This window comes from Dendrobium catenatum, unplaced genomic scaffold, assembly GCF_001605985.2.
Source record: "Dendrobium catenatum unplaced genomic scaffold, ASM160598v2 fragScaff_scaffold_264, whole genome shotgun sequence".
NCBI lineage: Eukaryota > Viridiplantae > Streptophyta > Magnoliopsida > Asparagales > Orchidaceae > Dendrobium > Dendrobium catenatum.
The window spans coordinates 1,893,185-1,913,803 of record NW_021318726.1 but is presented as its reverse complement, the minus strand read 5'-3'; the positions used below and the strand labels follow the sequence as shown (position 1 = coordinate 1,913,803).

Genomic DNA, 20,619 nt, shown 5'->3' with positions numbered 1-20,619 from the left:
ATCACCTGACTATTGCCTTCTGATCTCTAACACCCTCTAACTATGATCCTAAGACCAACTTCGCCCCACTATTATCCTCGAACCACTGTTACTCAATTATAGTCCTTTGACAACCATTTAATTGACTATAATCATCCGAGCTTCATCGTTCGTTGAATATGATCCTCTAACCTATGTTTCTCGCCTACTACAACCCTCCTACCTCCATCACCCAAATATGGTTCTTAAACCAATTTTGTCCAACTATGATCCTACAATCATTATCGCCTTAATACAGTCTCTCCAACCTTTATTGCCAACCAATTGTGATACTTTGACCTTCAACGCTCGTCGATTATAGTCCTCTGACCTATAAGTTTTTTGCTATTATCACCTGGGTACTCTAACTCCTATTTTTTTTATCAACTACCATCGTTAATATTGCTAAAACACACCATCACTTACATAATTGGTGCACGCCTTCGACATCAACTATGACTCACATCTTTATTTATGTTGGATTCCTGTTGAAGGACTTTTCCAACTTCAATCATATAATATGTTATTTACATTATATCAATATATTCCTTCAGGAAAGAACATCATCTGTAATCAATGACAATTACTAATGAAGTCATTTCAGTTGCGCCTAAACCTGGCGGTTTTTCTATTTTTCTTACTTTCCACGTAAAAAATACGACGTCTCTTATGACTCTTACACTATTCTCTTTATCTATTTGTGTGTTGAATTTTTTTTTTTAATTATAAATTTTAACTCTATATATCTGCCGGCGTGAATATACTAGAAAATAAAACTAATATATTAAGCTAACAAAAAAATTACTATAAACACGGTAGTTATGCGGTTTTTGCACGAATTAAAAAAATATATTAACTTTTAATCTCATTGATATAATTTATATGTTTTTTTAGCGTTATGGATGCTCGAGCTCAATAGAAACGCCGTTTGCACGAATTTCCAAAAAAAAAAAAATAATAATCTGATAAATATAGAGGGACCAACAAATGAAAAAAAAAAACCTTATTAATGAAATAAAATAAAATAAAATAAAGAGGGAAGATATTCTCATTGAGATTAAACATTATGGAGATTTACATACATACCATTCTATACTATTCTATTTAATATCTAAAATTGTAATATTACATACATGCCACCAATAGTTCATTTTCATATAAAATATGAGTGGTAGAAATGAAATATTTGAGTGGTATGAGGAAAATATGAGTGGCATATTTGATATTAAAATAATATAGGGTGGTATGTACGTAATATTAAAATTTTGAGTTTTAGATATGTAAATAGGATGATGTAAAGTGGTATATATGTAAATTTCCCTAAAACATTTAACATAGCTCTCCGTGGCCTATTGGTTGAGAGCTTAGGCTTCCAACTAAGAGGTCTAAGGTTCGAGTCTATGTGTATGCGTTGTGTGTGTGAATTATAACTCTCAAATAAATAGATAAATAAATAATTCAATGAGATTAAAATTATTATTATCATTTTGGAAATCCGTGCAAACACATCTTCTCTCCAAAGATGTTTATTATAAGGCTGTTTGGTTGGAATACAAAGTGATGTAAAAAAGGCTTAAAGTGTAAATCATTTTAATTTATTTTTGAAGTAAATCAAATTCATCTAAAAAGTAAGAACCGTTTACACCACAAACAAAACTCCCACCGTCACCGCCACCCCCACTGGCCATGAAAGCCCGCAGGCCACCATTGCCCACCGATTGCCATTGCTGGCCAATGCCGCGACCCCCCATTGGCCACAACCCCGCTGATTGATGCGGCCACTGCCCATCAGCCACCAATCATCACCATTTTTTGAACTTAACAAGCCATTTATTATTTCAATTAAAAAATTCTTTCATCAACATATATTTTACACTTATCAAAATAACTTCAAAATATTTTTTTACACTATTTTTTTTTTTTTAAATTTTTAAGCAACCAAACAGCCCAATGTAATAATAATAACATTACCGACATACAAGGCCATAGCTGCATGATTACAAAAAGTAAAAAAAAAAAAACCGAGAGAAAAATGGGGTGAGAGAGGCTCGAACTCTCGACCTCAGGATAACTCAGATGCTATGAGACCTACGCGCTAGCCAACTGCGCCACCACCCCTTTAATGCCTCTATCAATTATCTTTTATATTTAAAATAATCTTTACTATATTTTTTTTAAAAATATTGAGAATATAGTTGGTTCATCATTTTTTTTCAATTTTTTTTCACTTGGTAGAGATTAATAATTCTATCAGTAGTGATTTTTGATTAGACACATCATATTAGATCAACATAAATGCGAATCGTCTCTCATAAATGTCTGATTAAATGATCATGTGAAGGCCTCTGAGAAAGATTCAACAAAGGAACCCATATTGTCTCCGAAGCATTTTCTTATCACGAGTAAACTCTCAAAACTAAATTTTGAGGGAATCTTAATCCCTTTAGTGTACTTTAAGATTCTTGCAAAGTGAACTGGTGGTAGGGAGGATCAACACATTTGCCGTACAACTATATTGACCATATAGAACTTCATCGTTATCTTGTTACAATCAGTACTAGTATGATAAGAAGAGAAATTATTCATATCCAATATCACATCAAATTCAATATTATGTAGAAGTTTAGTGTTAAACTTTTGATATCGATGACATATTATGATGGGTTGGTTCTTGAATGGTCAGACTCATATACCCATACCATATGAGTATGTGATATTAAATCAAGCTAATGTGTAGGTGTTATTGTTGTGTTCAACCAAACATAAGGTTTTAAGGTTGTACAAAGAGAGACACATATACAAATAAGTGAAGATCTTGCTAAAGAATTTCAAAAAGAGGAAGAAGCTACCAAGTCACTTCAAATCAAATTCTTAAAAAAAATTCTTAATTAATTCTTCAATACTATTAGGGTTGCATGACTCTTATATATAGAATATTACATAGAATTACATAGAAAAAATATTACATAGCATTTTGAAGAATTTTGAATGGAATTTCTTCAAATTTGTCTTAAATGATGTTATAACTTACTTCGCAAAACTCAAACCAATATCCACATTGAAGTCCAAGGAGCAATTGCAACTTATAAATTTCTCAAAATTAAGATTTTACATCTTAAACTTTTCAAAATATGAAGTATTAGAGTTTCATATATAAAAGCACCCAATATGAAAACAAAAAACTTTGTCAATAGATTATCATTCAATGACATCCAACTTTAATGTATTTCAACTAATAATGTTAGACATCTACATTCTTAGTTGCCCACCTCGCTTCCTATAAGAATTTTCGAGCAAATCATCAATTGTCATTCTACGTTACGTTCTTAGTTGATTGCAGTTAGACATTTGCTAGTATTTAATGTCAAAAAAACAAACTTCAAGTCGGTAATCTATCTAACATACAACATTACTAATAAACCATTATCCATGATTTTCTAATGTTTAACATTTGCAATAATCAACATTCAACATATTTTCCATGATCTACAATCTCTCATCGTATATGGAGAACAATCACATAAACTTGATCATTGCCCAATCAACAATCATATAACGCTCGACAGCCGCCCCGTCTTTATGGTTGTTAATCTTCTCTCCTATAAAAAAAATAGCCTAACTTTCCATCAATCATCATCCAATACTCACAGTCGATTGTCTCCCAACAACTTCTAATGATCAACATCTAATATCCATCAACTATCAACATTTAACGATGTCTTTTCGCTTTCTCCTATTAATAAAGGGATTGAGATGATTGTCCAACATCACTTAGGGTTTAGTGAGGTTGATAATAACACCTTTAAATTCCTCTTCCTAACACTACATGAGAGGTCTTATTTAGCTCATATTTATATTATTAAATTAACACTACATTAGACCTTGTGATTTTCTCTTTTCAACATTTTTATATAATAAAATATCATTCCGCTTATAAGTTACTAATATTTGTACATGATTTTAGTTCAATGTTAGGACAATAAATTATCTTCACATAACAAATACTAAAAAAAAAAATCATAAAAATTACTTTTAAAACCGTTATTGTATCAGCTGAAATTTTCTGTCCACATATTTTGCAAGGCTCTAAAAAAATTTAAAATAAAAAAAAGAAAAAAAAAATTTTGCAAGGCACGCAATAAAATGGAAGAAAGAAAGATTATGATTTAGGTTTTATTTAGACGGCTTTTTTACTGCTTCTTAAAACAGCTGTGACAGCATTTTTTCTTGATTCTAAAAACAGCTTTTTAGCATACAAATTCAACTTTAAAAAGTTTTTTAGTTAAAAATTTTCTTGAATTATTAATTTTTTTAACTAAAAAATTGTTCTAGAAAGCAATGAAAAAACTATCCCAAACAAAGTCTTAGGCTTCGTTTGGGACGGCTTTTTTATTGCTTTCTAAAACGGAGTAAATTTTTTTATTTTTTTATTAAAACTCCGTTTTAGAAAGCAGTAATAAAGCCGTCCCAAACGAAGCCTTAGTTTGAGATAGCTTTCTTACTGCTTTCTAATGTAATTTCTATTCTAAAAATTTTTATACTAAAGAATTATTTTAAAAAGCAGAATGAGACTTAACTTGAACATTAGGACAAAGATTAAAAAAATAGGCAAATACTGCTCGCTGAAAAACTTCGGCTTTCCTCTTATATATATATATACAAGTAGCCGTTACTAACCACTCTAAAAACAAGAACAAACAGTAAAAAAACAGCCGGCAAAAAAGTTGAAAAAAAAAAAACAAGAATTTTTGTAGAAGGTGCAGCTATGAACAAATGGGAAGCGCTCTAAAATCATCCCTCAGAACTCAGAGATCAACAATAGCATATCAAGCATGTATTGCCTCCCAGAAGTTCCATTTCAATAGCTTCTGAATCTACCAAACTGTGTTGTTGCAAGGTTGCCCAGTATTAAGATATATTCTGTCATCTAAAATCATTTTAGCTATGCTCTCCTCTGATGCAGGAAGACTAAAGAGACAGAGAGAGAGACGCTGATGCATCATCACCATCCCCTGGAGAACCAGGTTGCCAGTTTTGCTTGCCTCCATCAACTGAATGGAAAAGCGATGGAAATGAAAAGAGTTTTGTTGGTTTGCTCTTCCCCCCAAGAGCTAATTCAAGATCAGGACTGCTTGATTCAAGCAAATTTTCTTCTTCTTTTGAAGGAATTTGTATGATGTTGGTGCAGTTACCGTTCTGCACAGGGCCTAAGTCTATTTGGAAAAAACACCTCTCTGTGTTTCTAACATTCTGAGGCTTCAAAGTTTCTTTGCAGAGGCTTTCTACCGGTTGCTCCTGCCTTATAATGGTAGAATACAAGGGGTGTACCTTGGAGGACAACCGAGCGCTTGTTGTAGTATCGTTGATGTCACTACTACCACTGTTATAACAAGTCTTCTTCTGCTCACTTTCATCCTCAACAGGAAACCAACTTGGTCCATCTCTCAGTAGCACCGTTTCAATGGTATTCTTTGATATCTCACCGGAAGGTTCTGAAATTCTCTCCATAGAACACGAGCGTTCCCGTTTTCTGTTGGCTGTCGACGACTCACAACCAACGAGGTCTTCCCCAAGCACATTTCCTCTTTGATCGTCATCTATAATGGCCCGAACAGACAGTGAGGTCTCTTTCTCTCCACTGTTTTCTTCGATGTTGATGCAGTCAGCACCTGTTAGTTTGCATGGAGATAAATAAGTAAAATCATGAAAAGTATTGGGCTGATGAACTTATTGACACTTATGTTAAACATAATTTCACCTTCATTGCAATTTGGAGAAACTGAGGGCACAGATGGTGCTTTTCTGAGGCTAGATTCAACACCAGTCTCATAGGTAAGAACATATGAGTTACCAGCCTTTCTGTTTGTGCAACCACCGACGAATTTTTCCTGCATGAAAAAAGGATAAATTCAGCTAAAGTATGATACACAATCATAGTAAATCGCCTATGAACACGCTATATGCCAAATCAGTATTATATAATAACACATAAACACAAGCATTCAAGCACAAACATGGATGCCTTGAGTTTTGAAAGTGCTAAAAACCACAAGCTTCAGGCAAAAAATGATGAACGCAGAAACATTCAGAAGGTAGCTCTGTGGCTGACCATGAAGCACAGATCATTATGCTAATGACAGTAATATAACTATGAGAAGGAATGAAGCTTATCTAAAGATGAAGCAATGTCACCTTATGAGCTAATCTTCTAGAAATTAATAAATCAAGTATATCCATATCTCAATCATTTGGGGTTCATTAATTTTGATATGCATGAGATGCCAGACATATTCTTTGCAATTCTTTTTAAACTTTTGTTCATGTTGCCTGCCTTTATCTATTTTTCTTCTTAATCCTTCAATAATTAATTTATCTATCTAGCCAATAGAGCATTTTTTATCCTTCATTAGGTACAAACCACCTAACTCTATTTTCAACTGCCTTGTCTTGAATAGATGCTATTTCAACCATCCCTTCTATATAGCCATTCTTTAATAAATCCTTCTTAAATTTTCCATGCATCCATGTTAACATTTTTATTTCCACCACACTCAACTTAACCATGAAAATTTGAATGCTCAACTCTAGAATCCATACAACAAATTCAACTTAGTTGTTTGATAAAATTAACCTTTTAAGTCTTCATACCCCTATAAAAATATTCTTTAATTTATACTTGTATGCAAGAGCTATTACTTATATTCAAATCATTAAAGATATGTATGCATGAACTATTACTTGTGTTCAAACACAAGGTGGTTTGACCAAGTATTTTCCTATTTCAATTGGATTACATCAAGGATCAGCCTTAAGTCCATATCTTTTTGCTTTAGCCATGGATGTTTTCACTAGACATTTGCAAGAGGATATACCTTGGTGCATGCTTTTTGCTGAAGATATTCTTCTTGTTGATAAGACTAGAGAGGGAGTTGAAGGTAAACTTGAATTATGGAGGCCAACTTTAGAGTCTAAAATTTTTCGCTTGAGTAGATCTAGAACTGAATATATGGAGTGTAATTTTAGTGGAAATAGACCTAGTGAGGGGATTGTGACTTTGGGCGATCAAGTCATTAATAAGAGTACACGTTTTAGATATCTTGGATCTATTGTTCAGAGTGATGGTGAAATTGATGGGGATATTATCAGCAGAATTCAAGTTGGATGGTTGAAGTGAAGGAATGCATTGGGCATGTTGTGTGATAGAAAGTACCCCTCAAACTAAGGGAAATTCTATAAGATGGTGGTGAGAACTGCAATGCTTTATGGTGCCGAATATGTTGCACTTGAAGAGAGAAGCAATAATACTAAGTACGCATTGCAGAGATGAGGATGCTTAGGTGGATGAGCGGCTTGACCCTTAGAGATAGGATACGAAATGAGCATATACGTGAAAAGGTTGGAGTAGCTCCAGTGGAAGATAAGATTAGAGAGAGACGCTTAGATGGTTTGGTCACATTAAACGGAGGCCTTCCAATGACCCGGTTAGGAAAGTTTGAGATATTAGATTTGGCTTATGTTAAGAAAGGTAGAGGTAGACTAAAAAGACTTGGTTAGAAAATATTAGAAATGATCTTTCTTTATTAGATTTAGATGAGAATTTGACTTTTAACCGCGGACACAATGGCGAAAAAGGATTCATGTAGCCGACCCCACGTAGTGGGACAAAGGCCTGTTGTTGTTGTTGTTGTTATAGCTGTCAGTTTTTTCCACTCATCCATCTTAATATTATTATTTATCATGCTAAATTTAACCATCAATGACTTTTTGAATGTCTAGCACTCAAATTCATTATACATTATTTGGCTTATAAAATACACACTTTTCAAGTTACTATGCTATCACTCATCAAATATGCTCTGACATCTTTCTCAATTGAATTATCCAACCTACTCTAGAATATATATTTTCCGTAATATTATACATATATATATATACGTTATATATATATATATATGCCAAAAGATACTTAAGATCTTATTATGACGCTAGATATAACTTTATTCTTCTAATAAGAATGTTGGCTTTAAACAAAATTTAATTAATAAATACAATAAATACTAAAGCTTGCTTATGTCACAATGATCTAATTTTATTCTTTCTATCTACTTTGGCATCTTTAGCGCCATCTATCTCCGTAAATATCTTTGTGTTTTTTTGTTACTTTGCCAAACTTTTTTTTATTTTAATGTCTCACCGATTCATAACTATATCAACTTGAAAAAAGCATAAATCGATGGCAATCTCAATTTGATTATCCTTTATAAGTTCCACAATAACCCATAATATAAAGGTCTTTAAACTGTAATTAATAGTACAACTGAAAATTTTTTGAATCACATCAAACTTTTTCTAATACTAACGACATTCTCTATCAAAAATAATACTTTTGCATACTTCTGGACAAAACAATCTTCTCCACAATGCGCGTAAAGTCACACTCTAATGTATTCAAATCATATAATTTTGCATGAACAATAAAAGATGTAAAAGATGTACCATTCCACTTTGCACTCTACACTACACTAATCGTCTTAAATACTAAAAGTCATTGGACACACAAGAAAATCACTGCCGTAGTGGGATCTTCCTAGAAACAAAATTGATTCGTTTAAAATTAACAATAAATTTCTATATCTTTGTCCAATTACTATTTCTCGTAACTTCATTGCATGATTCGTAAAGTTTGAATACATATATATGTAGTCAAAAATCTTGAATGTTATATAGTTGTTTCAAATAATATGTACTAAAGAATACTTTTCCTAGCCAATTTACATATTTGTTAGTTCTTTCAAATCGGAATATTATTGAGAATAGAATTTGTCAATCAAATACTATGATGACTCCTATCACTTTAAATCTCAATATCCACTCATATAGACCTAAAGCTTTACATTTATGTAATTTTCTTTGGATTAACTCAACTTTACTTGTTTAGCCTATAAGTAACGTCTCGTTCTTTTTTTTTAGTATGCTTTTCTAATGATGTATGTCAAGACACCCTATTTAATTTTCTAAATAGAGTTATTCATGCTTCCTCCTTTGTCTCAAGTTAATAAGATTTTCTGTATTTTCATTTCTACTGCTATCACATTTTATCAAAGAGTTTTTAGTTTATGAACTATTTTAACGCATTCGTTTTTCTTGCCCCTTAGTAGTAAACTAATTAGATAAATCATCAAAAAGTCGGCTTTACTCATGTTCACATTCTTCTTTAAAGAACTAACTGACTTTTTATAATCTCAATAAATATTATTTGTTCTTATATTTGGCCACTCTCTTTAAACATACGTTTACTTTTTAAAAGATCATTTAAGTAATTTTTACTCAGTCCACTCAATATTCAGTATACTAATGTAGATGCCGTTTCTCATAATACTCTACAATAAACTTCAATGACAAATCTTTGTTGTAAAGAAACCTGCCATTATCCCATATCAGAATTTTTGTCTAACTAACAATTCTATATTTGTCTACCGTTAGCAACCCTACTTTGAATATGATAACAATAATCGCTTAACTTTCAATTCCAGTAATCCTCTACTAGGATAAGTTAATATCTTTTGATTGCTTTCTATATAGTCTTAAATTTGTAATTAAAAAAAAAAACATTTGAAGTATTATATAGTTATATATATATATAATATAATATAGCCTATGTGAATTTGGAAAGCTGCCAAGACAATATGCAACATCAGCCAAACGGTGCAGAGAAGAGGAACAACACTATTCTTTAATCATTCAAAGCCGTAGTTAGAAAACTTGGCTTTTAGAATTTCCAGCAAGTTTTCAAGCCATCAACCTTAACAACTATTCTGCCCGGTGCATAGGGCTTACATCGCTCTATTTCACATTCGTTCCATTCTTCACAAAAAACAGAGCCAACCCCCACAACCGCCACACACACACCAACTATATATATATATATATATATATATATATAGAGAGAGAGAGAGAGAGAGAGAGAGAGAGAGAGAGAGAGAGAGGATGACCCAAATTACACAGCTCTGATGCCTATCCCATGCAACTATAAATTTAGGTGTTGATGACATACTTTTTAGTTTTGCTAGATCCATAATGATAAAAGTAGGCTAAAATAAGATTTAATTATTGAAGCAGTTTTCAATGTTCATTATCAACTAGTATCCTTGATAAAATGGTTAAAGCTGAATGCAAGCAAATTGATGGACTAGCGGCTGAGCCAATGGGCCCCACTAGGGTGGGCGGTGGCAAGAAGAGAGAAAGAAAATTGTTTAGGAAAGTTATAATTACAATTGGGAGGGAATTGATTAGAGAAAAATTTTAATTTGAGTTCAAATCTGAGAGGGGATTATTTAAGGAAAGATTGCTGCAATTAGAGGAGTCTATTTAAGGCTAACTATGAGATGATTTCAAATTATACTTGATTTTGTTGGAACTAGTTTTGCTTAGGTTGAGTGGGCTCTAACCGACAGCTACGAATTTGGGAGAGGAGAACCTGATCTTCCTCTCCAATTGAAGATCCAGCTATATCTTATGTTTTTTTCTTAGTTCAATAAAAAAGAGTTCTTGTGCGTTCTTCTTCCTAAATTTCTTGTGTCATTCTCTGGTTTTGCTAAAATTGCATCCACTTCCTATCAAATTGGTATTAGAGGATAGATCTGGGTACCTATGGTAGAAAGAAAGGTAGAAGTGTTGGAAGGGGAGATTAGACAATTGAAATCTAAAATTTCATATTTCCAAGTCAAATTTCAACCTTCCATGAGAGGATCAATGGAAAGTTTGCCATCATGGAGGAGATGATGAAGAAGATGCTCGAGGTCCAAACCAAAACGACGTCATCAGAGGCGAGGGGAGCCCTCGGCGGCCAAGGGAGTAGAGGAAACCCTAATAATCCGATAAGAAGAGGAGAGAATCTGGAGTTGGAAATGTTGGGGGAAGAAGGGGAGATGCCACCTTTGGAGCCACTTCCAAGGAGAGAAAAGGGTAAAAGAGCGGGATTTTTGGTGGAGCTGCAGAGATTGGAAGGAGAAAAAGATGAGGAGAAGATAGAAGTACCAAAAAAGGTTCAGGTACCCCTACAACAATATCGAGGGGTGTTACAACCAATCTAGGAGTTGCCTCCTTCACGGAAACGCAAGCATGCTGTCATCTTGAAGGAATGAGTCTCACCTATCAGTGTTTGTATGTACCGTCATCCCCAAATTCAGAACGAAGAGATTGAGAAATTGATTAGGGAGATGCTTGAGGCAGAGATCGTTCGACCCATTGTCAATCAATTTTCTATTCCACTGTTATTAGTCCAGTGCTTCAGCAATAATTTCCTTTATTCCACCTTAAGAACAAAGTGACTCATTGTGAGGGGAGTATTGATGGACCGGGGCGGCTGCGCCAATGAGCCCCACTAGGGTGAGCGACGGGCAAGAAGAGAGAGAGGGAATTGTTTAGGAAAATTTTAATTACAATTGGGAAGGAATTAATTAGGCAAAGAAATCTAATTTGAATTCAAATATGAGAGAAAATTATTTAGGGAAAGGCCAAGGGAGTTAATTTTCATTACATGAGGAATCAAGGGAGAATTATTTAGCAAAGTTTTAATTACAATTGGAAGGAAATTAATTAGGGAAAGATATATAGTTTGAATTCAAATATGAGGGAGAATTATATAGGGAAAGAGGACTGATTTGGAAGGGAATTAGGGGAGCCTATTTAAGGCTAACTATGGGGTTATTTTAGATTCTTCTTGATCTTGTTGGAATTAGTTTTGCTTAGGTTGAGTGAGCTCTAGCCGAGGGTTAGGGATTTGAGAGATCGAATCTTCCTCTCCAATTGAAGATCCAATTGTATCTTGTGTTTTTTCTTCTTAGTTCTTTTTCATAAAAAAGAATTCTTCGGTGTTTTTCTTCTTAAATTTCATGTGTCGTTCTCTCATTTTACTAAAATTGAATCCACTTCCTATCACAAATGCAAAATTTGCCTAAACAACTGAGGTGTAAAGAACGTTTAATAAGTATGCTATTAGAAGTCATATAACCTGCCAATGACCACTCCTTGATACCATGAACTGGAAAAAGAAAATCCGGATGTTTCTTCATTTGAGAAGTATTTCCTTTATTAAGAAATAATAAAAATTACCTGATAAGTACCATTGTTTTTCTCTTCAGAGCATGAATTAGTTGTAGTCATTTGAAGCCTTGAGTTAGGATAATCAGAAGTAACTCTCAATGGCTCAGCTTTGGTCCCAGATGAACTACTAACCGAAAATGAAGGCTTTTCTTGAGTTACGTTAGGAACAGCATGCACTTCACTCAACAGATTCTGAACTGGAGAAACTTCCGGTGTCTTGCGTGTCTTATCCTCAATAATGGAAGAAATAGGAGGCAAATCCACACCATTAGTATGCTCCCCATACACCACTTTGGATGATATGAAATCGGATAATTTCTTCAATTTTGAACTGGTTTCTAAGCTCTGCACATTTGAAACATCTGCAATGGGTGGTACAAAAAAATCTTGATTGGACAACAAAGACTTCTTCTGGTCACCCATCACAGGTAAGTAATATCTCCTCTTGCCTCTAAACATGCCCCAAAGGTAATGCATCTTGTTCCAACCTGAAAATAATGCAGTTCTTCAATATTTTCCCACAAATTTACAATTATGCCAAAGATGCAGGTGCCGACATTATTACTTACGTTGGGAGTTCATTGGCAACTTATTTGAAGTGAATATAAGAAGTTCAGTTCCCTCAATGTTTCCTCTGAGGGCCAAATCATTTCTGTGCATCTTATCCATTAGTTTTCTATAGCTTCTGTCGTAACTGAACAAAATCCAAGAGGATACATCAGATACCAACAATCATATAAAAATGCAAATAAAAACAAAAGAAATATTTCCATGAACAAACCTCTCAACATCTTTAGCGAAGAAAAATAGAGCAATATTTTCATCTTGAGGACCAGTTCGTAGAAGCTGCAAAGGCCATGAGCTAATGTGAGAAACCTCCTCTAATTGGACATTACCAGGGACCTTGGTTGCTAATTTATACACTCTAGGGGAAGCAAAAGTTGATAGGTGAGCCTGAATCCCAAAGAACATTTTGGAGTGGTTTCCGGTTCCAATAACATTAAAACTACCTCTGCAAATTAGAACAAAAAAAAGTATTACATATGGGACAAAGAGAATATTCTAACTACATTCAAAATAAATAAAAATCTAGCAAAATAAGCATAACATACTGCCAGATGCATTCAAGCTTTGGAACTGCTGATCCTGGTTTTGTTAAAAGAGAAGCCTCGCCTTGCAATGTCTTTGCAACTGACTTCACACTCAACTCAGTAGCATTAGGAGCGTCCCTTGTGCCATCAGCTTTGCCAGAAGCCTTAACAGGAAGGACAGCCAGTTGAGCCAAACCTATGGAAGCTACTGTTTTAGTGGAAACATCAGCTGAATTCTTTGAGCTGACTTTACCAATGTTGTTTTCTACAACCAAAGACCTTTGATTAAAAGCACTTGAAGTGTGTTTTGAAGCTCCTTCACAAATCATATCTGCACTGATTGCTGGAACCTCCACAAGCGTATCAGATTTTCCACCCTTTAGTATTCCACTCTTTGTCATAGCCGCATTTACCACTTCTCTCCATTTATTACCCTTTTTCTCCACCCCCCTTGAATTCTGGTCAGCTGAAGTCCTACGAGCAGATCCTCCACGTTTGTACTGAATTGTACGCCCGTTATCACCCAAGGTAGAAAGTTTTGAGCCAATAAAAATGGTAGAATCCCTTGTTCTCCGGTCTTTATGGCCAGACTCTAATGGTTGGACAGCTCTACGTGGTGATACGATTTCGACTTTTCTATATGACCCATCGACAGAACTGATACTCCTCCGCAAAGCTTCTGTGGTGACTTTGAACCCCTTGGGATAGTCAGCATCATAGTTGCCACTGGAAGATTCAATATTCTTAGACGAATATGAGACCTGTTTCTTCCCTTCATTGGAACCTAGAAGATCCAGAACAAACGTTACCTAAAGCAAAACATTATTAAATAGAATACAAGGCAAATTTGATGAGCAAACTTTTACCTAAGCTGTCCGCATTAAGTCCTTCACTTAAGCTACAAATACTTGCGTCAGATACATTATTCTTAATTCCATCACTCTGTACAGACTTAGCATCAACCTTAAGAGGATAATTGCTGGTAATGGCTGCAGATGGCCTGATAAAAGAGTTTCCCTTTACAGAAAAATTCTTCTTTTCTACTGTATTTCGATCTTTAACTTCTTTGAGGGCTCTTAAATCTTCAGTACGAGACGGCTGAAGCAGTGGATTTTTACTTGCTAAATCAGTATTTGAACATTCTGAGGTTATGTTTTTAAACATAGGTTTGGTCGATGTTTTGAACAAACCTTCTTTCCTAAATTCATTGGGATCCCTTGTAATTTTTTGCTTAGGAGGTGCATTTTCAATTAGAGTTTTGACTTTTGGATTCACGTTAGAGTTATTAAAAGAAACTGACCTTGAAAGTCTCCCTGAGAAAAATAAAAGAAACAAGCTTCATAAACAACCAGCTTAAGAATGAACAGTATTTTATTTAGAATCTAAATGAGAAAAAAACTAGATGCAGACCTACCACGAGGTGAATAAAGGGGTGGTAGTCCCTTAAACGAGCTAGACTTTAAATAAGTTTTTGAGCAAGAAAAAGCCTCAGAACCCTTTGCAAGCTGAGCTTCAGATGATGGTTCCATTCTAGCCGCTTTCATCTTTCCCATATCCAGTTTTTTTGATGAAATTTGGCGAGACAATACAGGTTTTTCCCCTGGGCTGGCTTTCTCTATGGAAGCACCACTAAGTTCAGAAGCTTTTCCTTCCACCAACGGGTCAACCGGCCTCCTAATTGAAATATGGGGGCCTTGCAATCCCTTGGCTGATCCACGGGCATCCAAATCAGTTGGTGTAGCATCAAATTTGTTTGTTTGCATGGGGATCAAAGGACTCATAAAGTCTTGATTAATATCATTAGGACATATTGATTTTAACCTTCCATAAGCTGCCTCACATTCATTCGCATTCTGACTCTCAGTTTCCTTGATTTTGCATTCTTCACATAGCCACTCGCCCTCAGGAACTTTATCCAACATTTCTCGCATGCAGTATCTATGCAAAGAGGGAAAATGTAATCAGAGAAGGAAATGGAGAAAAAGGGTGCACTTAATACTTTGAAGTTTCACAAACTTACGTATGCTCTGCACCATCACTACACTTGCTGCATGTAGCAAGATAATCCTCCCTTCCAGCATCTCCACAAATATCACACACTTTTACCTACAAAATTCAAGGTGATTTGATCATGCATCAAGTTTACAAAAAAATCATCCTAGTAGACAATCTAGATGGTGAAATAATTAATTCATTAATTTTATTTTGAACTGCTCAAATCAAACAAAAATTTTTGAGTGCATATAAAAAGACATCTAGATCAGTTTTAATGAAATTGATTTCAAAATATATTATGTAGAACTAGTACTTTTAGTGAGGGCATTACAAGCTTTTTATTTCTTCAGTAAGTTTAATCAATAATAACTTTTAACCGGACACAATGACGAAAAAGGATTAATGTAGCCAACCCCACGTAGTGGGACAAAGGCTTGATGTTGTTGTTGTTGTTGTAGTAAGTTTAATCAATAATCAGATCTTCATAAGTGATCAAATTAGAAAACCAAATTCTTCTTAGGTTGCTAATCAACATCAATAATCATGATCTTGCAACTGAAGACAGAAATATAGAAAACTAGTTGTGCGGAGAAAGATTCCACCTAACACATACAAAAGGGAATGGCTAAACACGAAGGACAAATCAAAACCAATTCATAAGAATCAAGCAATATGCCAATTTGCACTCCAAAAATTCTTCTCTCAATTCCTTCTTGAGCAACAACTTCATAAGAGAGAGGACATTCCAAGTAAAATTTCTTTATTCTATTTTGATAGACAATATTTATGTTATCTTTTCCTATGCTTGGGATGGAATTGGTGCAATTTGCTTATTACCTTTCTTATGTATTAGTTGGATTTAAATATATCTTGCATCAAAATTTTGAAAAAAAAAAATTTAATTTATCGATAATAGACCCTTTCTTATATTTGTCATCTCTCTTACTCTCATTCAAATATTCAACAACTTTTAAGTCTAAAAGAATCTATGGGGGCTTCCCTTAAGTAAAAGAAGTTAAGCTCTTAAACATCAAGACGTCTTTTGGTGTAATTGCTGGAATTTCATTAAGAAACTCCGTTGTTAAGCATACTTATCCCAAAGAAATCCTTGAATGGGTAACCTCCTTTATCCCATCAATAAAGAGGAACAAAATTCTTCACAACATGTTGAAGATTTAATTTATGTGCATACAAACCCTCAGCTTCTATCAAGAAAGACTCCAACTTATATGGAAGGAGATAACAAGATGGGTATGATATTGTTGGAGATGGATTTGAGTTCCTTGATGATATGAGAATATTGGAGATGGTTAGAAGCAATGATATTTATTGAAGATGATATTGAAGTCCAAAAACAAATCCCTGAAGAAGCTAATCCCATCGTTCCTTTTACCGAATAGTTGAAATATCATGTACTAGATAGTTTATGTTTAAGTTTTTAATGTTATACTAAACATTTCATACTAAATTTCATTTTAATATTATAAGCTACAACACTAATTATAATATTGCTTTATTATTTTTTTATCATTTTAAATATTATGCTTTGATTGCCTTCTTAATTTTAATACAAGAATTATAAATTCTAATGCGGTGTCTACGTCGTAACCGTGTCCTGTAGTTTTAATAATTGATGTGTCCCGTATCAATGTCGTATCGCAGTGTCCGTATCAGTGCAACATTGTTGACCAAGTACTTCAAATATATACCACCACAATTCGTTCCAATGTAAACAAAATTAGTCATTTGGATTTGATATATTTGACAGATACAATAATTTGGCAGACTGTTTAACAAGCATAAACTACTTGTTAAATGGATAAGTTGTCCAAAATAATCCGGAAAAATTAGGTTTCAAACCACAAAAAGCACTCAATAAGAAACGAAAAGAAAATAAGGATTCATAACACTAACCTAAAATGAATAGGAAAAGGCAAATGATGATGATGATGATCGTCTTCTAGATGAAGTTTGAAGGTCAATAAATTTTTTTAGAAAATATTAAGCAGAACCTGAGGAGAATACCTAAACAAACCATCCAACGTTGCTAGTTTGGCATGCCTTCTTTTGCATCTATGAAAATACCTTGCATTGTAATAGAGCGCCCAATGTCCCACCTCAATAACCTATAAGGCTATAACAAGCACAATCACCTACCACGACCAGACTAACCAACAGTGAAAAATAAAGGAACATTATTTCTTCTCATACCAAGCTTTCTCCACTTAACTGTTGATCTGAAGGTATTTAAATTGATCTTGAACAATATGGTTAGAGAAATGCAAGGATCAAAGGTTTCATACAACTCAACAAAACTTGAACCATTGATACTCCATGCACCTTCCAATATTAACAATGAAACTGGCTTGATATGAGAAAGGAGACTAAAATGATCAAGTACGCAAGTGCGATGAGAACGAGACAGGGTTTAGTATAGGTGACAGTTTTTTCCCCTTTATTGATATTCCTTATCCACAACCTATGATGCACAGACACTTCTCCTCAAAGAGGAGTGTAGTGTCTGACACGTATCCGACAAGACACGCGTATGACACGCCTCCGACACGTGTCGGACATGCCAAAAACATGTCCGATTAAAAAAATATTAAATACAAATTGGACACGCGTGCCTTAAATATTTTATGAAAATTTCTAAATATAATTTTTAGTGTTTAAATTTTTTATTTATTTAAAATATAAAAAATTAAATTTCTTATTTCATATCCACAACACCAAATCAATCGTCTGCGCTCAATACCCCATTCATCGAAAATTCTCATTGGTGGGCTCCACTTTGGTTTCACAATAATGTCTAATGTCATCTCAACATCAAAGTCTGACATCGTTATAACATCGACATTTTAAAATCATCTCAACATCAAAATCTAACATTGTCTTGACATTGATGCTCACACTAGCAATTTCTACACCCACAACTTGATAGTTCATCTCTGTTCGACGTCGTCTCAACATCGATGACCAACGCCCTCTCAACTTCGACGATAAACACCCTCTTGACACTGATGCCCGATACTTACTACCTATAATCGATGCTCGACTCTCAATAGCATTGTTGTCTCATCTCTCGATGTCTGATACACAAAATTGACGTCTGACTCTCGACAACCTAATATTAATCATTTTAAGTACAAATTCTAGTTACATGACTTATTATTTCTACGTCATTTTTAATATTATACTTAGTTTTTATATTATTTTAAAATAAAAAAATTATAATATCGTGTCTTATATTTTCGATAATTGACGTGTCCTGTGTCCGTATTGTGTCGTATCCGTGTCACCTTGTCCGTGTATATGCATCATAGCCTAAACGTTCTACCCTCATGTATGAAAAATCAGCACTGAAAAATGCTACAAACTCGAAATAAGGAAAAATTAAATAATTCTGAAAGTCAAAATTGAATTCATGATTCTGATTTATGGCTAATTTTTAATTTTATTATAATTCATTCAGAGAGACATGAGGGATGGACAATAATAAAAAAGCGATTTAATTAAGAGAACAAATTATGACAAACTTTATAAATAATAATCAATTATGCAGCCTCTGCTACCCAACGAAGACTTCTGAGCAGAATAAATCATGTTTGAGGGGGAAAAAAAAACTGCACTAAAGAAAAATGAATGCTTTACACCAATACATGGAAACCATCATAAAACATAGAGTGAATAAAGCTGAATGATGTGCACTGATAAGGTAACATAAGAAAATAAGCATCCCAAGACCTGATATCTGATATAATAATCATCAAATAAATAGGCCCTCCAAGAAATAAAGTTGATAGAATTTAAGATCTTTTAAATCAATGTCAGAAATATTTAGTATAGATATCTTATTCGCTTACTTCATCAATCTAATACGCAATTAAGATTGGCTACCAACTACAACAAATTCAGTAACAATCATTACTAATAACTGAAAAAAGCTTGTTTCCCCTTTTTAAAAAGACATCCAACAAGTGAATGCCAACACACGGCACCTTTTTGATCTATTCTTAATTTTAGCAAAATACAGAAATCAAATCACAATCAAAACCATGGCACAACCTACCAAAATGAAGATACAGGAATAAGCGTTTGATCATTTGAACAGCACACGATTAAATTCTTCAAAAAATAGAGATGCAAATAAAAGGCTGCAGCATATGAACTAATAAATGTAGTTGAAATTTAAGTGAAAGATATCAATGAAATAGACTTTTCTGAAGTTATCTAAGCATAAACTAATAAAATGCATTTTTTTTTCATTGAACCCCACACACAACATTAAAGAAATTAAAACCAGTTACTTTCTGTTAGCCATTTACATTCAAAAACATAAACTAAAAATTTACCTATCAGGGTTCTAGTTTTCACAATTTGTCCTATTTGTACCCTTAACAACCCATAAAATCTATAAAGTTTAAAACAAAAAATCGTGAACGGGTTAAAGAACTCACATCATCCAACGCAACATCTGATTCATAGTTTTCACCCACAGTGGAAGCTTGCGGTTGCATTTGCAGGTTCTGTCCTTTGACTGTATCCAACACAGAATCATCCCTTTCAAGATCATTTACATGACAATCTTCAGAACAATTATCAGATGGTTTTTTACAATCTGTACCCGATCTGGTATCTTGACACAAACCATTAATATTTGAGATCCCAGAAGAAAATCCACTTTTTGTCCAAGTTGTAGAAACTTCATGGTTTAAAATGAGACCAGATTTGGTTTCAGGAGAATTTCCACCAGACGAAGAAGCCAATGAATAGTTAACATTATCTATTTCTGCCTGTGGTTGCAAATTCAAGTTCCCTTCCATAACTAATGAACATTCAACATTATCTATTTCTGCACATCTTCTGGCTTCAACAGAAAACACTTGAGGCATGTCAATATCATCAGAAGCATCATATCCTGCACAGGCCCTCAAACTAGTTTTGCTTTCGGAATTCTCACCATATGAATCGTGACTTGAAGTAGAACTTAATAAGTTACTAGCTTCACTAGCTGCCGGCTGCAAATCATCACAGGTTCTGCTCTTGTAAATTGGTATCACATCCACGTTACTAACAGAAGAACTGTCAGCATCTGTCCTAACAGAGAGGTTACAAGAAACGCCACTCTCTCTGTTATGGTGCATGCATGAGGAACAAGGAGCCGAGCATACAGTGCATGTTCCAGATTCAATCCTCATTGAACTAAGGTCTTTTGGAAACATAAATTTCTTATCATCCTGGAAGGCTCCCAAATATGAGAGAATAATAACAGCAGTAAAATCCTGAATACAAACAATTATTGCAGCAAACCAAGCCAAAACGCAGGATTGCACTTCAACCAAAAGGACAGAGCACAAGCGATGAATAGATTCAAAGAAAATTGCATGCTTAAAATATAGACTTATCA

General features: G+C 34.1%; 1 protein-coding gene and 1 non-coding gene across 11 annotated transcripts in view; both read right to left on the bottom strand.

Annotated features, from left to right (window-relative positions):
• Positions 1–2,051: 2,051 nt before the first annotated feature.
• TRNAM-CAU lies at positions 2,052–2,136 on the bottom strand. Its single transcript is given in 2 exon segments — positions 2,052–2,087; positions 2,099–2,136. It is a non-coding gene; the product is annotated as a tRNA-Met (tRNA).
• A 2,478-nt stretch (positions 2,137–4,614) lies between these two features.
• Positions 4,615–20,619, bottom strand: part of LOC110099129 — a 33,492-nt gene continuing 17,487 nt past the window's right edge. For 5 of the 10 annotated variants that reach the window (XM_020826196.2, XM_020826198.2, XM_020826200.2 and 2 more), the window contains exons 3-12: positions 19,670–20,494; positions 15,235–15,320; positions 14,629–15,152; positions 14,081–14,527; positions 13,236–13,998; positions 12,905–13,135; positions 12,693–12,817; positions 12,133–12,611; positions 5,777–5,906; positions 4,615–5,687 (exon numbers count right to left, since the gene is read on the bottom strand). In XM_020826196.2, the coding sequence (XP_020681855.1) occupies positions 4,987–5,687; positions 5,777–5,906; positions 12,133–12,611; positions 12,693–12,817; positions 12,905–13,135; positions 13,236–13,998; positions 14,081–14,527; positions 14,629–15,152; positions 15,235–15,320; positions 19,670–20,494 (4,311 nt within the window). In that variant the 3' untranslated portion in view covers positions 4,615–4,986. The remainder of the gene's footprint in view (positions 5,688–5,776; positions 5,907–12,132; positions 12,612–12,692; positions 12,818–12,904; positions 13,136–13,235; positions 13,999–14,080; positions 14,528–14,628; positions 15,153–15,234; positions 15,321–19,669; positions 20,495–20,619) is intronic. The other 5 variants (XM_020826202.2, XM_020826203.2, XM_020826204.2 and 2 more) reach the window with 1 other exon arrangement.